This window comes from Octopus sinensis, linkage group LG6 (genome assembly GCF_006345805.1).
Source record: "Octopus sinensis linkage group LG6, ASM634580v1, whole genome shotgun sequence".
Taxonomy (NCBI): Eukaryota; Metazoa; Mollusca; class Cephalopoda; order Octopoda; family Octopodidae; genus Octopus; species Octopus sinensis.
Window position 1 is genome coordinate 58,447,801 of NC_043002.1, and position 19,159 is coordinate 58,466,959.

General features: G+C 37.3%; 1 protein-coding gene across 6 annotated transcripts in view; it reads right to left on the reverse strand.

The window, feature by feature from the left end:
• LOC115212788 (LLGL scribble cell polarity complex component 2) overlaps positions 1–19,159 on the reverse strand; it is a 160,070-nt gene that overhangs the window by 70,781 nt on the left and 70,130 nt on the right. For all 6 annotated transcript variants that reach the window (XM_029781481.2, XM_029781482.2, XM_029781480.2 and 3 more), the window contains exons 11-16: positions 17,765–17,982; positions 16,707–16,774; positions 13,093–13,246; positions 8,657–8,985; positions 5,942–6,030; positions 3,244–3,376 (exon numbers count right to left, since the gene is read on the reverse strand). In XM_029781481.2, coding sequence (XP_029637341.1) covers positions 3,244–3,376; positions 5,942–6,030; positions 8,657–8,985; positions 13,093–13,246; positions 16,707–16,774; positions 17,765–17,982 — 991 coding nt within the window. The remainder of the gene's footprint in view (positions 1–3,243; positions 3,377–5,941; positions 6,031–8,656; positions 8,986–13,092; positions 13,247–16,706; positions 16,775–17,764; positions 17,983–19,159) is intronic.

The following is a 19,159-nucleotide window of genomic DNA, read 5'->3' on the forward strand; positions in this document are numbered from 1 at the left end:
ATACGTTACTTTTTGTATATCTATCATAAGATTCTCTCATTTTTTGAGAAAGTATGATAAAGTCGATGCTTTATTCGAGGACGTCAAAAATAAAACTCTAGAATATGATCAGAGTTGCTAGCCACACTTGCCAAAATAATTCAAATATAAATTAGTCATGAAGCTAATTGCCGTATAACTATTTTCAATTAACTTAATGAAAGCTCATTACATTAAATATTACGAGCACATTTGGTCATGGCTGATGCCGTGTAACTAGCATCTGTGCTGGTGGCATGTAAAGAGCACTTTTCAAGCGTTGGGCCTCACTGAGGCAAAGTGGCTGATGTTGGAGACGTGAAAAGCTCCTTCTGAGTGTTGGGCCTCACAGAGGCAATGAGCAAGAACTTTGGCATTATGTCGTGCTTGAGAAGGAGATCAAGCCAAGTAAAATCACAGTCATGGCAGATACCGGTGTCACGCAAATAGCACCTGTGCCTATGGCACGTAAAAGCACCCATTACACTCTTAGAGTGGTTGGCATTAGGAAGGGCATCCAACCATAGAAACCATACCAAATCAGACTGGGGTCTGGTGCAGTCTTCTAGTTTACCAGCCTTGGTCAAACTGTCCAACCCATGTCAGCATGGACAACAGATGTTAAATGATGATGATCCAACCGCAGAAAACCTGCCTTGTCAGCTCCTGTCAGCACGGAAGACGGATGTTAAAAGATGATGATGACAACCAAGTTATTTATCCTAGTTGTTATTTATGTTTTTTTTTAATTATGTTAATATTCACACCATGGAAGATGGATGTTGAAGGATGATGATGAATTCTTGCTAGCTATAGACCCAGGCATAGCTCTGTGGTTAAGAAGTTTGCTTCCCAATCACATGGCTTTGAGATCAGTCTCACTGCTTGACAGACAACATGGGCAAGTCCCTTCTACTAAAGCCTTGTGAGTGGATTTAGTTGACAGAAACTGAAAGAAGCCCATCATATACGTACTGTATGTTTGTAGGATGTGAGTGTGTGTATGTTTGTGTCTCTTTGTCTTAACAATGCAGGCTTTTCATAAAAGTCATTCATTTCCAATATTCTGAGAAAGCCTGTCTGACTATGAGGAAACATTACTGTGCTTGGAATCAGGAAAGAGTCGGTGACAGGAAGAGCATCCAGCCAAAGAAAATCTGCCACAACCTAGTGCATCCAATCCATGAAAGCATAAAACAGTGGACATTAAAATGATGATTTTCACCATCATCCGCAGTCATCTTTTAATACTGACATCAGATGAAGTCTGTAAACCTTAACATTTGCAGAGAAATTGAGCTTTTAAAAGCTGAACGCCCTTGTGAAGAGTAACCATTTCATAAAAAAGAGGTACTCTCAATATTGTTTTAATGCTCCACTTATCTATGCTACTATGGGTCAGACAAACTTTATTGAGGCAGATTTTTTTTTTTTTACAGCCAGATGCCCTTCCTGCTATCAACCCTCACCTGTTTCCAAGCAAAGTAATGACACCAGTACTTGCCATCAGTAAGACTAAAAAATCCTCTCAAGCCCTGTGTTGATGCTATTTGGACTGATTACCAAACACTGGGTGCTTTTCATGGCCCCTGCATTGTTGTCTTGAAGAATGCAAAGCGGAAAAGAGAACAAGGGAAAGGAACAGATCTATTGTTGTGAAAAGATGGTAATTGAGTAAATGATAATAAACTGGGCATCCAAACCAATTTCTTACATAACAAAATTTGAGAAAAATGAGTCAAAAACATCAAAGTATACAAAACTAATTGCTGCAACTAGAAGTAAAAGCTTAGTAATGAAGGGACATGCTCAAGACAATATCTCCACTTTATAAAACAAAAAATACAAAATAAAAACAAAATCTAATAATGATGTGAATCAATCAATATGATTGGTGAAATAACTTGTTTTTCATGCAGGGATGTCTTCTGTCCCCATTCACTTTGGCTCAACTTATTGTACATTGAGGACCCACTCTAATACCTCATCAACCCCCCATATATACCGCCCTTTCCTATCCCAGACTGTTTTCTCTCGTCTACCCTTGTATAATGTGAGAAGCTATATATATCATCTCTACAGTAAGAAACCTGTTCCAGTCCATTCATACTCGGACATGCTAACTGCCACAGCTTCTTACTGGAAATATTTAGCGTCGTTGGTAGTGACGTCACATATTTCTGATCACACTGCATACTGTTCAATTACAAGGAAATATAATATTTTTGCATTTTTACAATATTTCATAATTAAACTTTAACATATAGCACTAATGTTATTTAAATATTCTCCAAACCATGTCAAAGACACAGAATAAAATATCGTCTCAAATTACAAAACTGTACCAAAAGTCATGCATAAAGATGTTTGCATGAAGTTTGCAATGAACCACCAGTGGCACGTGTGGCAGTTACTGTGTTAATCTCAAGACACTTAGTATAAAGATACCTCCTTCTTAACTGTAGTCCCACTCAGTCAAAAGATACCTTATTTTTTTACAAGGTGACCTCACCAGTGTTGGTGCAGGGAAAAAGTATCCAATATATTCTATAAAATGAATGGTTTTAGGAAGAGCATTTGGTTGTAGCAATCATGCCAAAGAAGACAGTAGAGCACAACACAGTTCTTGGACCTGCCAGATTCTAATCTATGCCAGCATCTTTCGGATTCCCTCTCATATCCCCCTTGTATATGGACCTCTCTCTCTAAGTAGGCAAACCATGTATTCTCTCAGCAAGATACCTGCCCTTTTCCTCCTATGATAGTTTCTTATTCCTCCAACTCAGTGTCTTGTGGGTGCTTGGTGACCTCACTGGTGCTGGTGCCACATAAAAAGCACCCAGTACACTCTGTTAAAGTGGTTGGTGTTAGAATGGGCATCTAGCTATTGAAACCAATCTAAAGAAGATGTAGAATCTAGGCACAGCCCTCTGGCTCATCTGTTCTTCTCAAAATGTTAAACAGAAGCCAACACAGAAAAGGGAACATTAAATGATGATGATGTGTGTATGTGTGTACATGTAATGTGTAGGAGTGCTAATTTATGAATCAAATATAATATTAACAGATAGGATATACCTACAGACTATAAGATGATATCAGAAACTCTAAGATATGCACGTTAATTTGACAAAATAGATATATAAAAAAAGTCTTTTCTTGTAAATTAAAAGCATCATAAATATTCTGATAAATCAAAAAAAAGTGAAAAGAAGTAATATCTACCATTTTTCTTTTTTCATTTTCTCTCGTCTGTTAGCACGGGATTTTCTTAAGCGCCGGAATGACTCTCTCAATGATTTTTTGAAAGAAATACGGCGAGAAAGAAGAGAGTCATTCACAACAGCATTGGTCATGTCTGAAAGAAAAACACAAATACTACAGTTATTTATATAAATACTTACTCATGCATACATACATATGTAAAAATCCAGACCTTTGGCATCATGTCGTGCTTGAGAAGACCCATTAAGCCAAGTAAAAATTGCAGTTGTGGCAGATACTGGTGTCACGTGAAAGCACCCATTACACTCTCGGAGTGGTTGGTGTTAGGAAGGGCATCCAGCTGTAGAAACCATGCCAAATTAGACTGGAGTCTGGAGCAGCATTCCAGCTTGCCAGCCCCGGTCATACTGTCCAACCCATGCCAGCATGGACAACGGACATTAAATGATGACAACGATGATGAGGTACAATAGTCAGAGTTTATTTCCAATTTCTGCTACCTCATTAAACAAATGAAATTACTCTCATCTCATACAGGAAGCAGGTGTATGAGAGATAGGTTTTCTCAGATAACTGAATTCAGTACATCAACACTACTTTTTTTTCTCTCTCCCCAGCTCTAAACCCAAATCCCAACCACCCTCTCTTCTATAACGTGACAAACTATGTAGCTCCTCTACAACAACTATTCCCTTCTCTCACATTTTAAACCCACCATCTGCCTCCTTCTCTACTGAAGCACCACTCACTGAAAGGGGATCTTAGTCTTGCAAACTACATGGCAACCTCACTAGTGCTGGTGCCATGCAAAAGTCACCCCGTACATATCGTTAAGTAGTGGGTGTTAGGAAGAGCATCCAGCTATAGAAACCATGCCAAAGCAACCATTGGAGCACAAATGCTGTCTTTGAACCTGTTGGATGCTGTCCAACCATCCAAACCATACCAGCAGGGAACATGGACATTAAAGGATCAAGCTATCCAAAGTCATCGGCTTAGGGTTAATCATCTGAGAATAAATTCTTCTGGCCACAGACAGAATGTAATATTGGTGACAAAATATGGACTTTTCCACTGTGACTTGACACAGTCACATATACACACAAACTGAGTAGGATTTTGATTCATCATCATCATCATCATTTAACATGTTTTCCATGCTGGCATAGGTTGGATGGTTTGACTGAGGTCTGGAAAGCTAGTGGCTGCACCAGGCTCCAATCTGATCCGGCAATGTTTCTACAGTTGGATGCCCTTCCTAACACCAACCACTTTGAGACTGTAGTGGGTACTTTTTACGTGCCACCGGCATGGGAGCCAGTTGGTGGGCACTGGCATCAACCATGTTTGGTTGGTGCTTTTTACATGCCACCAGCACGGGAGCCAGTCAGGGTGAACTGGCATCGAGCACATACGGGTGGTGCTTTTTACGTGCCACCAGCACGGGAGTCAATCAGGCAGACAGTGCAAGGATAAGAGAATATCTAATTTTTCAAAATGAAACAATACCAAAGAACCAGAGTCATTCAAGAACTCATATTAGATTTCTTAATTTTGAAACTGGGACCATTCCATTTAGCCCAAGACTATAGGAAGTGAAGGACTACTAAAATGACAATTAAGAATTTCAATTTTTATTCACACAGCCATTTCCAAAGAGTTTCCTTTAATTCCATCCCAACAAGTTTCTTTCACTCTTCTGATACCAAACTACCAAAGACCACTCCTTGTTGTGTGATACCAAGTTTCTGTTTAAATGTGGTTGAGATCAAAACGTTCCCTTAAATTTCCATGTTAATCTGGGTACTAACACCAGTTTAATAGTCCTTTCTACTATAGACTCAAGGCCTGAAATTTTGGGGGACAGGGTTAGTTGATTACGTCAACCCCAGTGTTCAACTGGTACTTCTTTCATTGACCCCAAAAGATGAAAGGTCAGCTCAACCTCGGTTGAATTTGAACTCAGAACATTTTGTCCGGTGCATTAACAATTCGGCCAGCTTCACTTCCTTCAACACCCAGTTTAATAATGACAAAATTATTTCATTGAATTCTTCGTTATTTTCAAATTAATTGAAGCAAAAGCTCTTTTCCCTTGTACAAGTCAGATAAGCAAGCGAATTTATAACATTTGGCTGAATGGATATATATTGTGTCTCGTAAAAAAATAACCCAAAATTAAGCAGTTAGCTTCTGCAATCTCAGAAAGAAAATAAATGTTACAGTAGACTGAAAAACAATTTTGCAACTGTGTAAAACTTCTGCTTAGATAGCAAAGTGGACATTTAACCCTTTCGTTACCAACCTGGCTGAAACCAGCTCTGGCTCCGAGTACAAATGTCTTGTTTTCATAAGTATATAAACCCAGTATATATAAAAAGAAACTCAAATGTTATTCTTTATATTATTGATTATCACTACCAGCCCAGCTGAAACTGGTTCAGGCTCTGAGTGCAAATGTCTTATTTTCATAAGTTTTGAATTAAAATCTTCCACCAAACCTTAGTCACAATTTACGTTGCTAACACTAGCTGAATGATAACTAAGTTATTTTACTAAATTCTTTGTCATATTTAAAATTAAATGAAAGAAACAGAAAGCATCTCAACAGAAATATGGTTACGAAAGGGTTACAGAATCATTGATCAGAGGAGTTTTATACAACATAAATATTGGAATTTTATTCAAATTAAATTACCATTTGGATTTAAAGTGCAGCGATAGAGTACTCCTTTCTTCTGGCAATAATCGAAGAGAGCAAATCCATGAGCAGTACCAGCAGCACCACTGGAATGGAATAAAAATTAAAAACTAATAATAATACTACGAGAAAGAAAGAAAAATTAGACAAACATTTATTAAGGATAATTTTAAAATATTGTAACCAAATCATTTACCCTTTCTTTGCCAACCCACTTGAGGCCATCCCCAGTTATATAATATAAATTCACTGCTTTAAAGTGATCTAAATTAAAACCTTCAATCAAAATTTCATGTTAATTTATATTCCAAACAATAGCTTAATAATGACAAAGCATTTCACAAAATTATCCATTATGTTCAAAAATTAATTAAAACAAAAATAGTGACAAAAGGATTAAAGGGATATAAATTAAAATCTTCCATCAAGTCATCATCATCGTCATTTAATGTCTGCTTTCCATGCTGGCATGAGTTGGACAGTTCAACTGGGGACTGGGAAGCATGGAGGTTGCACCAGGCCCCAATCTGATCTGGCAGTGTTTCTACAGCCGGATGCCCTTCCTAATGCCAACTACTCCGAGAGTATAGAGGGTGCTTTTTACATGCCATCAGCACAGGGGCTAGAGGGGGCCAGCATCAACCACGATCAGATGGTGCTTTTTACCTACCACCAGCACAGGGTCCAGAGGGGGCTGGTATCGACCACGACTGGATGGTGCTTTTTACATGCCACTGGCACAAGAGCCAGTCACGGCTAGGGTTGACATCAGCCATCAAAATTCATAAAAATTCATTTTCCAAATATCAGCTTGAGTTATCTTCTCAAATTCTTCATCATTTACAAAGTCAACTGAAATGATCATAAAGTTGGTGCTTAATTGCAGTTTTCCATAATATTGAACAGACAAGAGATCTCTTAATATCAGTGTATGAGAAATAATATTCTCAGAAGGCCTGTGGCAGGTGTTCTTCAAAGTTGTTTAAATTGAAAAATGCAAAATTAACTGTCCTGCTCATTCAGGCAGCAATTACAGTCAATAACCTGGAAGCTAAATACAATGAAGCCTTTGAATAGCATTTTAAATTCTTGTGATACAAATCCACCTATGAGTGCCTCTGGTTCTTTGATACAAACTTCCTCTTTTTAAAATGATTTAAGTAAAAACTGTCCAAAATTTCATGCTGATTTCTCTTCCAGATACTAGCCTAGTAAAGTTATTTTCCCAAATTCTTTATGATTTTTGAAATTAAATAAAATGAAAGCAGTGAAATTTGAGAGAAATACAGTAAGAAAAAGATTAAAATGTCTGTCATATTTTACAAGAGAGAACAGGCTGTGCTAAATACAAAGTCCCTTCCCCCTCAAAAAAAAAACTGCAGAAGAAAAGCAGTGTCAATAATCTTGAATGGGATCTCTCACTTCTTGGATCATAGTTGAAAGAGAAAGTGGGTAAGAGTGATGAAGCATAACAAAAGAGCAACACAAAGATTATTAAAAGGAGCATACATCATCATCATTGCTTTAATGTCTATCATGCATGGGTCAGATAGATTTTGTTGAGGTAGACTTTCTACGGCTGGATGCCCTTCCTGTCACCAACCCTCATCGGTTTCTAAATAAAGTAATATTCATCTTTGACCACACAGGTTCTCACAGAAGATTAGAAATGAATGACATTGCTTGTATAACAGTGACATTCACTTACAACATTGCTTGTATAACAAATAACATTCACAAGGTACACACACACACACATAAAACAGACTTCTTTCAGCTTCCATCTACCAAAGCCATCACACAACTATAGTATAAGACACTTGCCCAAGGTGCTAAGCAATGGACCTGAACCATGTAGTTGGGAAGTAAATTTCTTAACTACATGGCCATGCTTACACTTCATTCTAAAAGAAATATTTCAATCTCGCTGCTGCCACTCCACCATGTGGTCTAATCTAATTCACTACAAGAGATTGGGCCCCTGTGTCTAACTTTATCCTGCAGTTGGGTTCCTGAGTAAAAGAATAAATAGTTGCAGACACAACTCAAGAGTAGCAATTGCAGGAAAACTAATGGACAGAATCACAAAAAATTTCAGGAATATAACAATAAATAGTATTTCTGAACTATCATACTGGTTCACTCGAATTGCTAATTTCCTCATCTCTTTCACCAGTTTGATTGTCTGCATCACTCTCATTGTGTAAGGGTAAACCTTGCATCTGAAGAATAAACATCATCAATAATTTCCTCAGATGCAAAGAGTCTAGGCTTTGCTTATTTACTAGACAAAGTGCTGGGTTCATCATGTGCTTATTTCAATGCAAAAATCTGTTGTTTTTTTTTTTCCAATTACAAGCAAAAGTAAACAACAGCTAAGGAGGACATCATTAACAATGAACCATAAACACATTTGATTACAAAGATGCAGCATGATCAGTTGTCTATTTTGAGTAATTTCTTTTCTTTTTTTTAGGTATGTTGCTCATTACCATTTTACAGGGAATCTGTCAGAGATCATATACTCCTACACAGGAAACACAACATGATAGGGTTAGAGAAGGTTACAGGAGCAGCAATTATGTTTAAAGAAGTTACAACCAGAAGCTACAAGTTAGGTCATTAACCCTAATGGTAATGAGGTCAAACATCAATCATTGCAAACAACATTGACAGGAAAATGAAAAATAATAATAATGTTTGATGACTCACAGTTGCCATTCTGAGTTAATAGCGAGAGATGTACAAGCTGCAGGGGGTAACAGCTGCATTACACAGGTTGGTTGAAAGCCAGGAGCAAATTTCAGATCTCCTTCTTGGGGTGCTAAAGCTTCATGGCCCTTCCAAACAAAGTTATCACTATCTCCGACAATGTTTATGGTGACATGGGTCACCTCTTGCTCTCGTTGTTCTCGTTCCATCTGCAGGACTATGACTTGACCAGCGGTCCCTGCTGCTATCAAGGTTTCACTAAGAGGGCAAAGAGCAATCTTCTGAATAGCCCAACGAGGATCGTCACTGTAGGGGTCGAAACTGCCAACCTAAAAAATTGTTTGAATAAATACAGATGGATTATTTTTCTAATTACAGTTTAAGAAAAATAAAATATTCATTTGGCAAACATTGATCCCGAGTACTTATGTTTGATAGCATAAAAGACAAAGAAGCATATTAGACATAACCCCAATTTCAGCAGGGCATATTCAGGTAAAGAGGTTTTAGTGCATTAAAGCTTATGGGAGGCCCAACTTTGCATATAGGACCCAGGATGATTTTATGAAGTATTTTTTGAAGTAGAAAAAAAAAATGTATCTTATGAGCCATCAAATACAGTAAAAGTATGTTCAATCAATGTTTGACAATTGAACACAACTAGATTCCATTCAAATATGTCAAAGTGGCTGAATGATAGCACTTCCAACATTATAAAAGAAAGACATCTTATGGCAACTTAACCAATATTGAAACACACACAGGGAAGCCATTAACTGGGAGTATGCTAAGGTGACAATGATCTTAAAAAAACTAAATGGAGACTGGTATGTCAAAGAAGACATAACGTTTCCTATGTGTGCCATAAAAGGCAACTAAAGGAGATTGAGCTAGGATTTGAATTCCAACAGCGTAAAATCCTCACCAACAATGACTACCCCAAACAGACCCAGAGGTTAGAGGGTTGTCACCTAAGTGTTGCAAAGGCAGTAGGGAATCACCAACAAAAGGTGGATGCAGCAATGTGCTGTTACAGAGCATGCTTCCATACTAGTGCTGTTATTAAATTCAATACAAAAACTAATATGTTAATGTAAAGATAGAAAATGGATTTTATTTATGAACTGTACAATGTTGGTAACTACAGGAGCAGGTCTCTGTCAATGATTCTTAAGAGGGACAATCTGGTTCAAATTTAGGTAAATTATATTTCCATACAAAGGAAAAATGTCATCATAAAAGCTATTAATATGCCTATGTGAATATAGCTCGACCAATTAGCGTAATTGACTTATGGTCAAGTTTTCCCATCAAACAGACTGGCCAAAGATTCTAGAAAGTCTGGGTCCATCAGTAATAAGTAGCTAAGTGAATTCTGCTTTAGTTGGAGCTGTCCCAGGTTTATAGAGATCATATTGCTTTACTTCTGTATGGTAGTCTCTCACCTATTCTCCTCACCAGATTTAACCTACCTAGAGATCCACTAAGGCATCTACAGTTTAGTCAACAAGTTTTTAAGACGAAGTCACTCAATTCACCAAGTTGGTCTCTCTCCCACCTCTTTCACTTTTAAGTAACACGCTTATGCCATAATCACTGTTGGAACCAAATACTTGTGGATTCTACTGAAGTGACCCAAAGGCCAATGTTAAAATTAATTCTACCATCCAAGAACAGGATCAGTTCCTAATACAAAATTCTATACACTTTCATCTACTAATTTTTTTTCACAAGACTCACCAGTGATTACTGCAGGAAACATGGTCAAGCTAATGTGCAGTGGCGTCACTGATCCTTTTGAAATGAAGTTGAGACAGCTCCTGGTTTTTTTATCACACAGACGTTTTTGTTTTGAAACAATTAAAACCTTCCATCAAACTTATATGTTAACTTGTGTTCTAAACACCAGTTTAATAGTGACAAAATTATTTTGATAAATCTTTTATTTTCAAAATTACTTGAAAAACAAGTGATATGTTTCCACAGAGATACTAAGGAAAGAGTTAACCCTTCAGATACCAACCTGCCTTAGACCACCCCTGGTTCCATGATACAAACTTTCCATTTTAAAAATCATCCACCTTAAAATCTTCCATTTAAAAAGTTGATCTTAATATACATTCCAAACATTAGTTTAAGCCTTTCATTACCAACCCGGCTGAAACCAGTTCCGGCTCTGAGTACAAATGTCTTGTTTTCATAAGTTTTCAATTAAAATCTTCCACCAAACTTTAGTCAATAAGGACTTCAAATTTTGGCACAAGGCCAGCAATTTCAAAGGAAGTTGGTAAGTTGATTACATTGACCCCTCGCCCCAGTTCTTTTATAGATCCCAGGAAAGATGAAAAACTAAGTTGACCCCAGCAGCATATGAACTTGAAACATAAAGACAGACAAAATGCTGCTAACCATTTTGCCCCGTGCAGTATTGATTCTACCAGCTCACCACCTTAACCCTTTAGCATTTAAACTGGCTGTATCCAACCCAAACATGCCTTCTGCTTCGAGTTCAAACTGGCCAGGTCTAGCTTCTCACACCTACCCTACAATGTCATCTAAAAAATAGGCAACGGCATCATCAAAATCTCAAAGCTATGAGACAATACATGGCTAATACAAAACAATAAGAATAAATAAGTTTTACATTTAGTAGAATATTTTGAACACCAAAGGGCTAAACATCAGTTTAATAATGACAAGACTATTTTTACCAAATTCTTCCATATTTTCAACATTAATTGAAACGAAAAAGGTCATATAGTTTAACAGAAGTATGGTGACGAAATTGGTAACTCTGTTCTACAAGCAGACCACCAGTTCTCTTTCATGATGAAAATCAATTCATTAAATTGCTACAATAAAACAACATGACAGCAATAAGACTGTCACCAAAATTATTAATGTCAAATATATTTCAGCGCCTCAATAAACAGTTTAGAGCCATTATCATGACCAATCCTAAATTACGTTAACTAGACATTTTAGTTTGACGCTCATTTAGACAAACTATCCTCCCTAATTAATTGCTATTGATAATTAAAATATCATTTAGACAACTTTTTTCAGCAACGTTCATTAATGTGTTATACTGGAGAGGAGGGCGTAACACTAGATATTTTCATGTACAGAATTACCAGAGGAATTTCCAGGCAACAATAAGCTGGAGTGGCTCCCATCCATCCACCCAAATCAGAACGAAGCTAAAAAAATGTTCTCTGAAAATCTATTATTGCTTTATTGCAGACAGCTAATTCTTGTTAATTTTTAATTGTCAAATGAAGTATCTTTAGGAAAGAAAAACATAGGCTAAATTAATGATGACCAACACTCAAATTTAAACCCTTCAGTTAGCAAAATAAAATGAAGTAAAACATCTAGAATTTGATTCAAAACGAAATGTTGTAGAAGCATGACCAGTGACATGAGCTCTAACGGATGTGGGAGTCATCTTCATCATCTAATGTCCACTTTTCCAGGCTTGCATAGGTCAGTTTGAATTTGTTGAGGCAGATTTTCTTGCAGCCAGTGCCTTTCCTGTCGCCAAAGCTCACTTCTGTTTCCAAGTAAGATAATATTTCCCCCATCGCCAGACAGGTTTTTCAAACATAACATGATGTCAACACAAGGGTGCACATAAAATATGAGCTTCTTTCAGTTTCCATTGACCACATCCACTCACAACTTTTGGTGTCCGCCTGAGGCTGTGGTAGAAGACTCTTGACCAAGGTGCTGCGCTGCAGGCCTGAACCCAAGACCACAAGGTTGGGAAGCAAGCTTCTTACCCACACAGCCTCACCTGCACCTATGTTTAATTAAAAGCTATTTTATGATAATTTAAGATTTAAAAACATCAGTTTTTCCAGTTAATTATAATTTCCCAGAAAAAAAAAATTTAAAGAAATATTGTATACTAAACTATCAGGTGCAGGATGACCATGAGACAAAGTTTACTTCCAAACTAAAAGGTTTCAGGTTCAATCTCATGGTGTAGCATTTTAGGCAAGTGTTTTGTACTATAGTCCTGAGTTGGCTAAAACCTAGTGAGTGGAGTTGGTAGATGGAAACTGAAAGAAGCCCATCATATGAGTGAGCGTATGTTTGTGCTTGTGTACAGACACACACACACACACACACACATAATCATACACACATATACATGTGTTTTTGTGCCCTTCACATTGCATAACAGTTGTAAAGTGGTTGTGCTCATTTCCAATATTGTGTGGAAACGAAGGTTGAAGGTTGGAAGGGCACCCAGCCATAAAAAATCTGTCTCAATAAACCCTGGCCAAACCATGCAAGGATAGTAAAACAAGAAATCGTATCACAGAACCAGGAACAATTTAGGATAGTTTGGTATGAAAAGGATTAATGCTGGCAGTTCTGAATATTTCACAGTCCAGTTTAGAAAATCAATAATTATTTTTAGAAATTACCTTTTTAAAAGGTGGCCATTCTTCTTCAGCCTCTCCTGCGGAATTATCTGGTGGGGAAGTTTCTCCACTGAAGATATTGGCAGTAGAGAGCTTGTATAGGAATGTAAGACTTGTGGTTGAAGCATCCCAGAAACGAATTGTGCCATCTTCATGCCTGAAAAATGTGTTATATAAATTACAATTTTTTTTATCATTAAATACAAAGAATCCATGTCTTTCAAACCATCAACTAGTGTTCACCTTCTCATAACAATACTCTTTACAATTATATACACACACAAAGAAGTACTGAAAAGTTCCAGGCTTTAAAAGTCTCACTAGAAGCCTAACCTTCGGAGTTCTTTAACATGGCTTAGGAAAATTGAAGGGCTGTGTATACTCATAATAAAATGTGGAGTAGCCGTTTATCTACACTACAGTGAGACACAGTGCTGGATTAACCATTAAGCAAAATAAGCATGTGCTAAGGGTATCAAGGGAAAGAGGGGGCACCACAGAAATGGTAAATGGTTTACAGCACAAAAGAAATCACTTTAAACTTGCTAAAATAATATTCAAAGTGGTTTATATGATTGGAAATATAATTTCAATGCGTCCATGGTATGTCATAGTGAGGACCGGATCAAAGACTTTACAATAAAAAAAGTGAAAACTTTTTCAAATATAAATAAAGTGTAAGTATACAAAAATAAACATTATTTCCCATCTTACTGATTGTTTTGTTTCATTTTGAAGCATAAAAATTTATTTCATGGTTTATTATTGTTTATATTTTGAATTACATATACATGGGGGCCCTAAAATTATTTTAAGTGCTTAGGGCCTCTATGGGTCTTAATCTGGCCCCAGCAAAACTCTTGTGCATGTCTATCATGAGTTAGCCTTTCAACAATCTGCAGGGGTGGTTGGTGTTTCACAGGGCATCCAGTCGTAAAAACCCTGCCGAAATAGGCAGTGAAACCTGGTGCAATTTTCTGTCTACCTGCCCCCTGTCAAACTGTCCAACCCATGCCAGCATGGAAAGTAGACATTAAATGATGATGAACACCTGACATAAACCCACCTGCTCCTGTCAAATACTCCCCTTACTTAGTCGTGATTGTTTTGTTTTTTTGTCCATTTTCATTGTTCCTTTTCTGTCTTGAAACCACATCAATACCAGAGGCAGGAAAAAAGCATCCAGTAACACACTGTGAAGTGGTTGGCATCGAGAAAGACATTCAGCAGCAAAAACCAAAGCTAATACTGAAGGTCAGTGCAGCCCTGCTGCTCCATGGATCCTGTTAAACCATCCAACCCATGCCAGCACAGAAAATGGCTATTAAATGATGAAATCATACGATTAACTCTTTTGATACCAACCTGGCTTAGGCCAATCCTTCTATTCAACAAACTTCCTATTCGAAAGGGATCTAAATTAAAGCCTTCCATCAAAATTTCAGGTGAATTTATGCTTCAAACACCAGATTAATAACAAAAGTTATTTGACTAAATCTTTCATTATTTTAAAAATTAATTGAAGCAAATGTGGAGCATTGCAATAGAAATGTGGTAAGAAGTGGGTTAAGGAATTGGATAGAAAAAACAGTGTAATAATTTACATGCAGTGTGTGTATGTGTGTGTACAAATAAATAAATAAAAATATATATATATATATACATATAAATACACACTTTATTAAAAAGCAGCAAAAATATCACAAAAACTGTTACTCAGAGTTTCACGTTCCCATTCAGACAGTTTTATTTAGAATTTTAAACAAGACTGTCAGACGAACAGGAATGTAAAACTGAGTAACAGTTTACATGATATTTTTGCTGCTTTTTAATAAAGTGTATTACTCTACCTCTGGTATTCGAGTACTATTTTTTCCACCTTGTTTCGCATTTATGTGCTTACCCAGGTGTGTGTCTGTGTGTGTGTGTGTGTGTGTGTGTGTATATATATATATATATATATATATATATATATATATATATATATAGCCTCATCTGGCACCTGTGTCGGTGGCACATAAAAACACCATCCGAGCGTGGCCGTCTGCCAGCCTCGTCTGGCACCTGTGTCGGTGGCACATAAAAACACCATCCGAGCGTGGCCGTTTGCCAGCCTCGTCTGGCACCTGTGTCGGTGGCACATAAAATCACCCACTACACTCTCGGAGTGGTTGGCGTTAGGAAGGGCATCCAGCTGTAGAAACACTGCCAGATCTGACTGGACTGGTGCAGCTTTCGGGCTCCCCAGACCCCAGTTGAACCGTCCAACCCATGCTAGCATGGAAAGCGGACGTTAAATGATGATGATGATGATGATTATTATTATTATTGTTATAATTATTTTCAGAACCCAATTCAAGTAAAGACTGTGAATTTCAACAGTAGTAAAATAAAACACAAAAGAGTTAAATATTTAATTTTTAGTTCTACCCTATTGTCATCATCATCATCATCACCATCATCATACATATATATACATTGGCACGTAAAAAGCACCGTCCGTTCGTGGCCATTACCAGCCATGCCTGGCCCCCGTGCTGGTGGCACGTAAAAAGCACCATCCAATCGTGGCCGTTTGCCAGCTCCGTCTGGCACCTGTGCGGGTGGCACGTAAAAAGCACCCACTACACTCACGGAGTGGTTGGCGTTAGGAAGGGCATCCAGCCGTAGAAACACTGCCAGATTAGACTGGGCCTGGTGCAGCCTTCTGGCTTCCCAGACCCCAGTTGAACTGTGCAACCCACGCTAGCATGGAAAGCGGATGCTAAACGATGATGATGATGATGATGATGATATATGATGGGATGATGGGATGGGGATAGGTGATAAATAAAAATATATGCATACATACAAACATATATGTACGTACCTACATCTACATGTATATATACATGCATATATAAATAATTATACGCGAGTACAGGACACCATATATATATATATATATATTTGTGTATGTGTGTGTGTATGCAAATAAAATATGATTAACTGTAGAGGCACAGTTTAGATTGACATCTGTACCTCTACAGTTACTCATTCATATTTATTCACCTGTCTCGGAATCTACTCTTCGTAAATATTATAGACCCTATACTTAATATAATGTACATGTCTGAATAGCCCAAGAGCAGATTTCTTCACTCAGCTGGGTCTAATTGTCTACATACACTGCAAGAATATCATTCGGCTGCTACTTGTATACCAAGTTTGATATTTACATAACATTGGTGTGTATGTGTATACTATTCCGACCTAACGAGGTGCCTCAATTTAAGTACCTAATTCAACTGAATCTTACTTATATTTTATATATATATACAGAAAGTGTGTGACTTAAAAAATATTGTAGTAAAGATTGTTTGCCAACATAACACTGCAGTCCTGGTTTAATTTCGAAAATATAAGGACACAGATCGTATCATAAAGCCAGCTGTCTCCTGGGGCTAAATTACAGCAACATTAGTCCTAAACCAGGACTGGCATGTTATGTTGGTAAACAATCTTTACTACAAAGTACTGTTGCTGAATATCTCGCGTTATGAGATTTACAAAGAGTAATTTTCTAATTTAAAAAATATTGTCTGACTTAAAAAGGAAAGAAACAGATTCTTACTTACCCAGTCAACAACAAATCCCTGGTTAATGTTTCGGAAGCAAGTGTTTTGCCACCATCAATAGGCCAGGTCTTTAAAAAAAAAAAATTATATTAATATATATAAGGAAATTAATACTGAACTATTATTACACACAAAAATATCTATGCAGTATTTTGCACAGGCAAAGCTGTGTGGTTACGAAGTTCATTTTACAATCATCTAGGTTTCAGGTTCACTCCCACTATCTGGCAACTTGAGTTTCTTCAACTAGAGGTCTGGACTAGCCAATGACTTATGTGTGAAACTGTGCAAACATTTACGTGTATGTTTGTGTGTGTGTGTGTGTGTGTGTGTGTTTAAGTGAGCATGCATGCAAGCATGCAAAGTGTCTGCAACAGTGTTCCAGGATTCAAATCCTGTCACTTAGTTGAGGTCATCCCCTAAAACCCTATCAGACAGTGCTCCAGCATGGCCACAGTTAATGCTTGAAACGAGTCAGAGAATAATAGGCAAGTAAATTCAAACAATTCTAGATCACTAATAACATCATCATCATCACCATCAACATCATTTAACATCCATTATCCATGCCGGTATGGGTTGGATGGTTTGACTGGGGCTGGCAAGCTGGAAGCCTGCAACATTTTTTTTTTTTATCTTTATCTGTGTGGCAACTTGAGTTTCTTTAACTAGAGCTCTGGACTAGCCAATGACTTCTGGGTGAAACTGTACAAACATTTACGTGTGTGTGTGTGTGTGGTACTGTGTCGGTGGCACATAAAAAGCACCATTCGAGCATGGTCGATGTTAGTACTGCCTGGCTGGTCCTCGTGCCAGTGGCACACAAAAGACACCCACTACACTCTTGGAATAGTTGGTGTTAAGAAGGGCATCCAGCTGTAGAGACTTTACCAGACCAGACTGGAGCCTGGTGCAGCCTCCTGGCCCATCAGTCCTTAGTCAAACCGTCCAACCCATGCCAGCATGGAAAGCGGACATTAAATGACAATGATGATGACGATGTCATGCATAACAAATTATTTACAGTATTTATCATGAAGAAATGCCAACACACTTACCCTATGGGAAAATTTTCCGACTTGGGTCTCTCCAGCATCAATGATTTTTTGCCATAATTGTTCCGGTACATTGTTAACGTGGTATGAACAGGTAATAGCCGAGGAGTGTAAACTGTTTAAATAGGGGAGTTTGAAAGCAGGCCAGTTGGGTGAGTCCAAATCAATGACAACAATTTCTTCTTGAACCAAGACAACCAAAGCATGCGGTTCATCGTATTCTAAAAAAGAGAAACATTTCTGGGTACTAGTCTATCAGAATCTTAGACTTTGTATGAAAGCAATTCTTCGTGCAATTCTATAAGGAAATTTAACCCTTTCGTTACTGTATTTATTTTGAGATGCTCTGTGTTTCTTTCAATTACTTTAAATGTAACAAAGAAATAACTTGGTTATTATCATTCAGCTATTGTTAGGAACATAAATTCTGACTAAGGCTTGGTGGGAGATTTTAATTCAAAACTTATGAAAACAAGACCTTTGTACTACAGAGCCAGAACTGGTTTCAGTTGGGTTGATATCAAAAGGGTTAAGAATTGTTTCTCTATTATATATTTTAACCCTTTTTTTAACCATATTTCTGTTGAGATGTTCTGTGTTTCTTTCAATTACTTTAAATATAACAAAGAATTTAGTAAAATAACTTAGTTATCATTCAGCTAGTGTTAGGAATATAAATTGTGACTAAGGTTTGGTGGAAGATTTTAATTCAAAACTTAGGAAAACAAGACATTTGTACTCAGAGCCAGAGCCAGTTTCAGCTGGGTTGGTAAGGAAAGGGTTAATTAAATATGATTGAGAAGTTTGACGAAATATATTCCTCTAAACAAAAAAATTTTTTTAAATAATTTTTTTAACAACAATAAGATCAAACAAGGTTTAAGACAAGAAAAACCTTTCCTGTAGCTATGCAGTAAGAAGCTTGCTTCCCAACCACATGGTTCTGGGTTCAGACCCACTGTGTGAAACCATGGGCAAGTGTCACCTAATATAACCTCAAGCCAACCAAAGTCTTGTGAGCAGATTTCGTAGATAGAAACTGAAAGAAGCATGTTGTGTGTGCGTGTGTGTGTGTGTGTATATATATATAATATATATATATATTAATCAATATAGGGTGGCAAGGAAAATTTTGTAGAATTTTATTGCCACCAGCGGCCCAGCGGGAAAAAAATTAAATAGTCATAGACCATTTTTAAGTTCAACATTAACAATTAAGGAACGGCCATAATAGGCCATTCACCCACTAGAAATAACAGCCAAAGCTTCTACCGCAAATAAAGATTAATTCCGTAAACAGGAGAAAATTAAAAAAACATTTACCCTGTAATTTCTTGTACGGTATACCGTTTCATGCGCTGTTTAATGGTAAACTAACCTGATTAAATTAAATCAAGC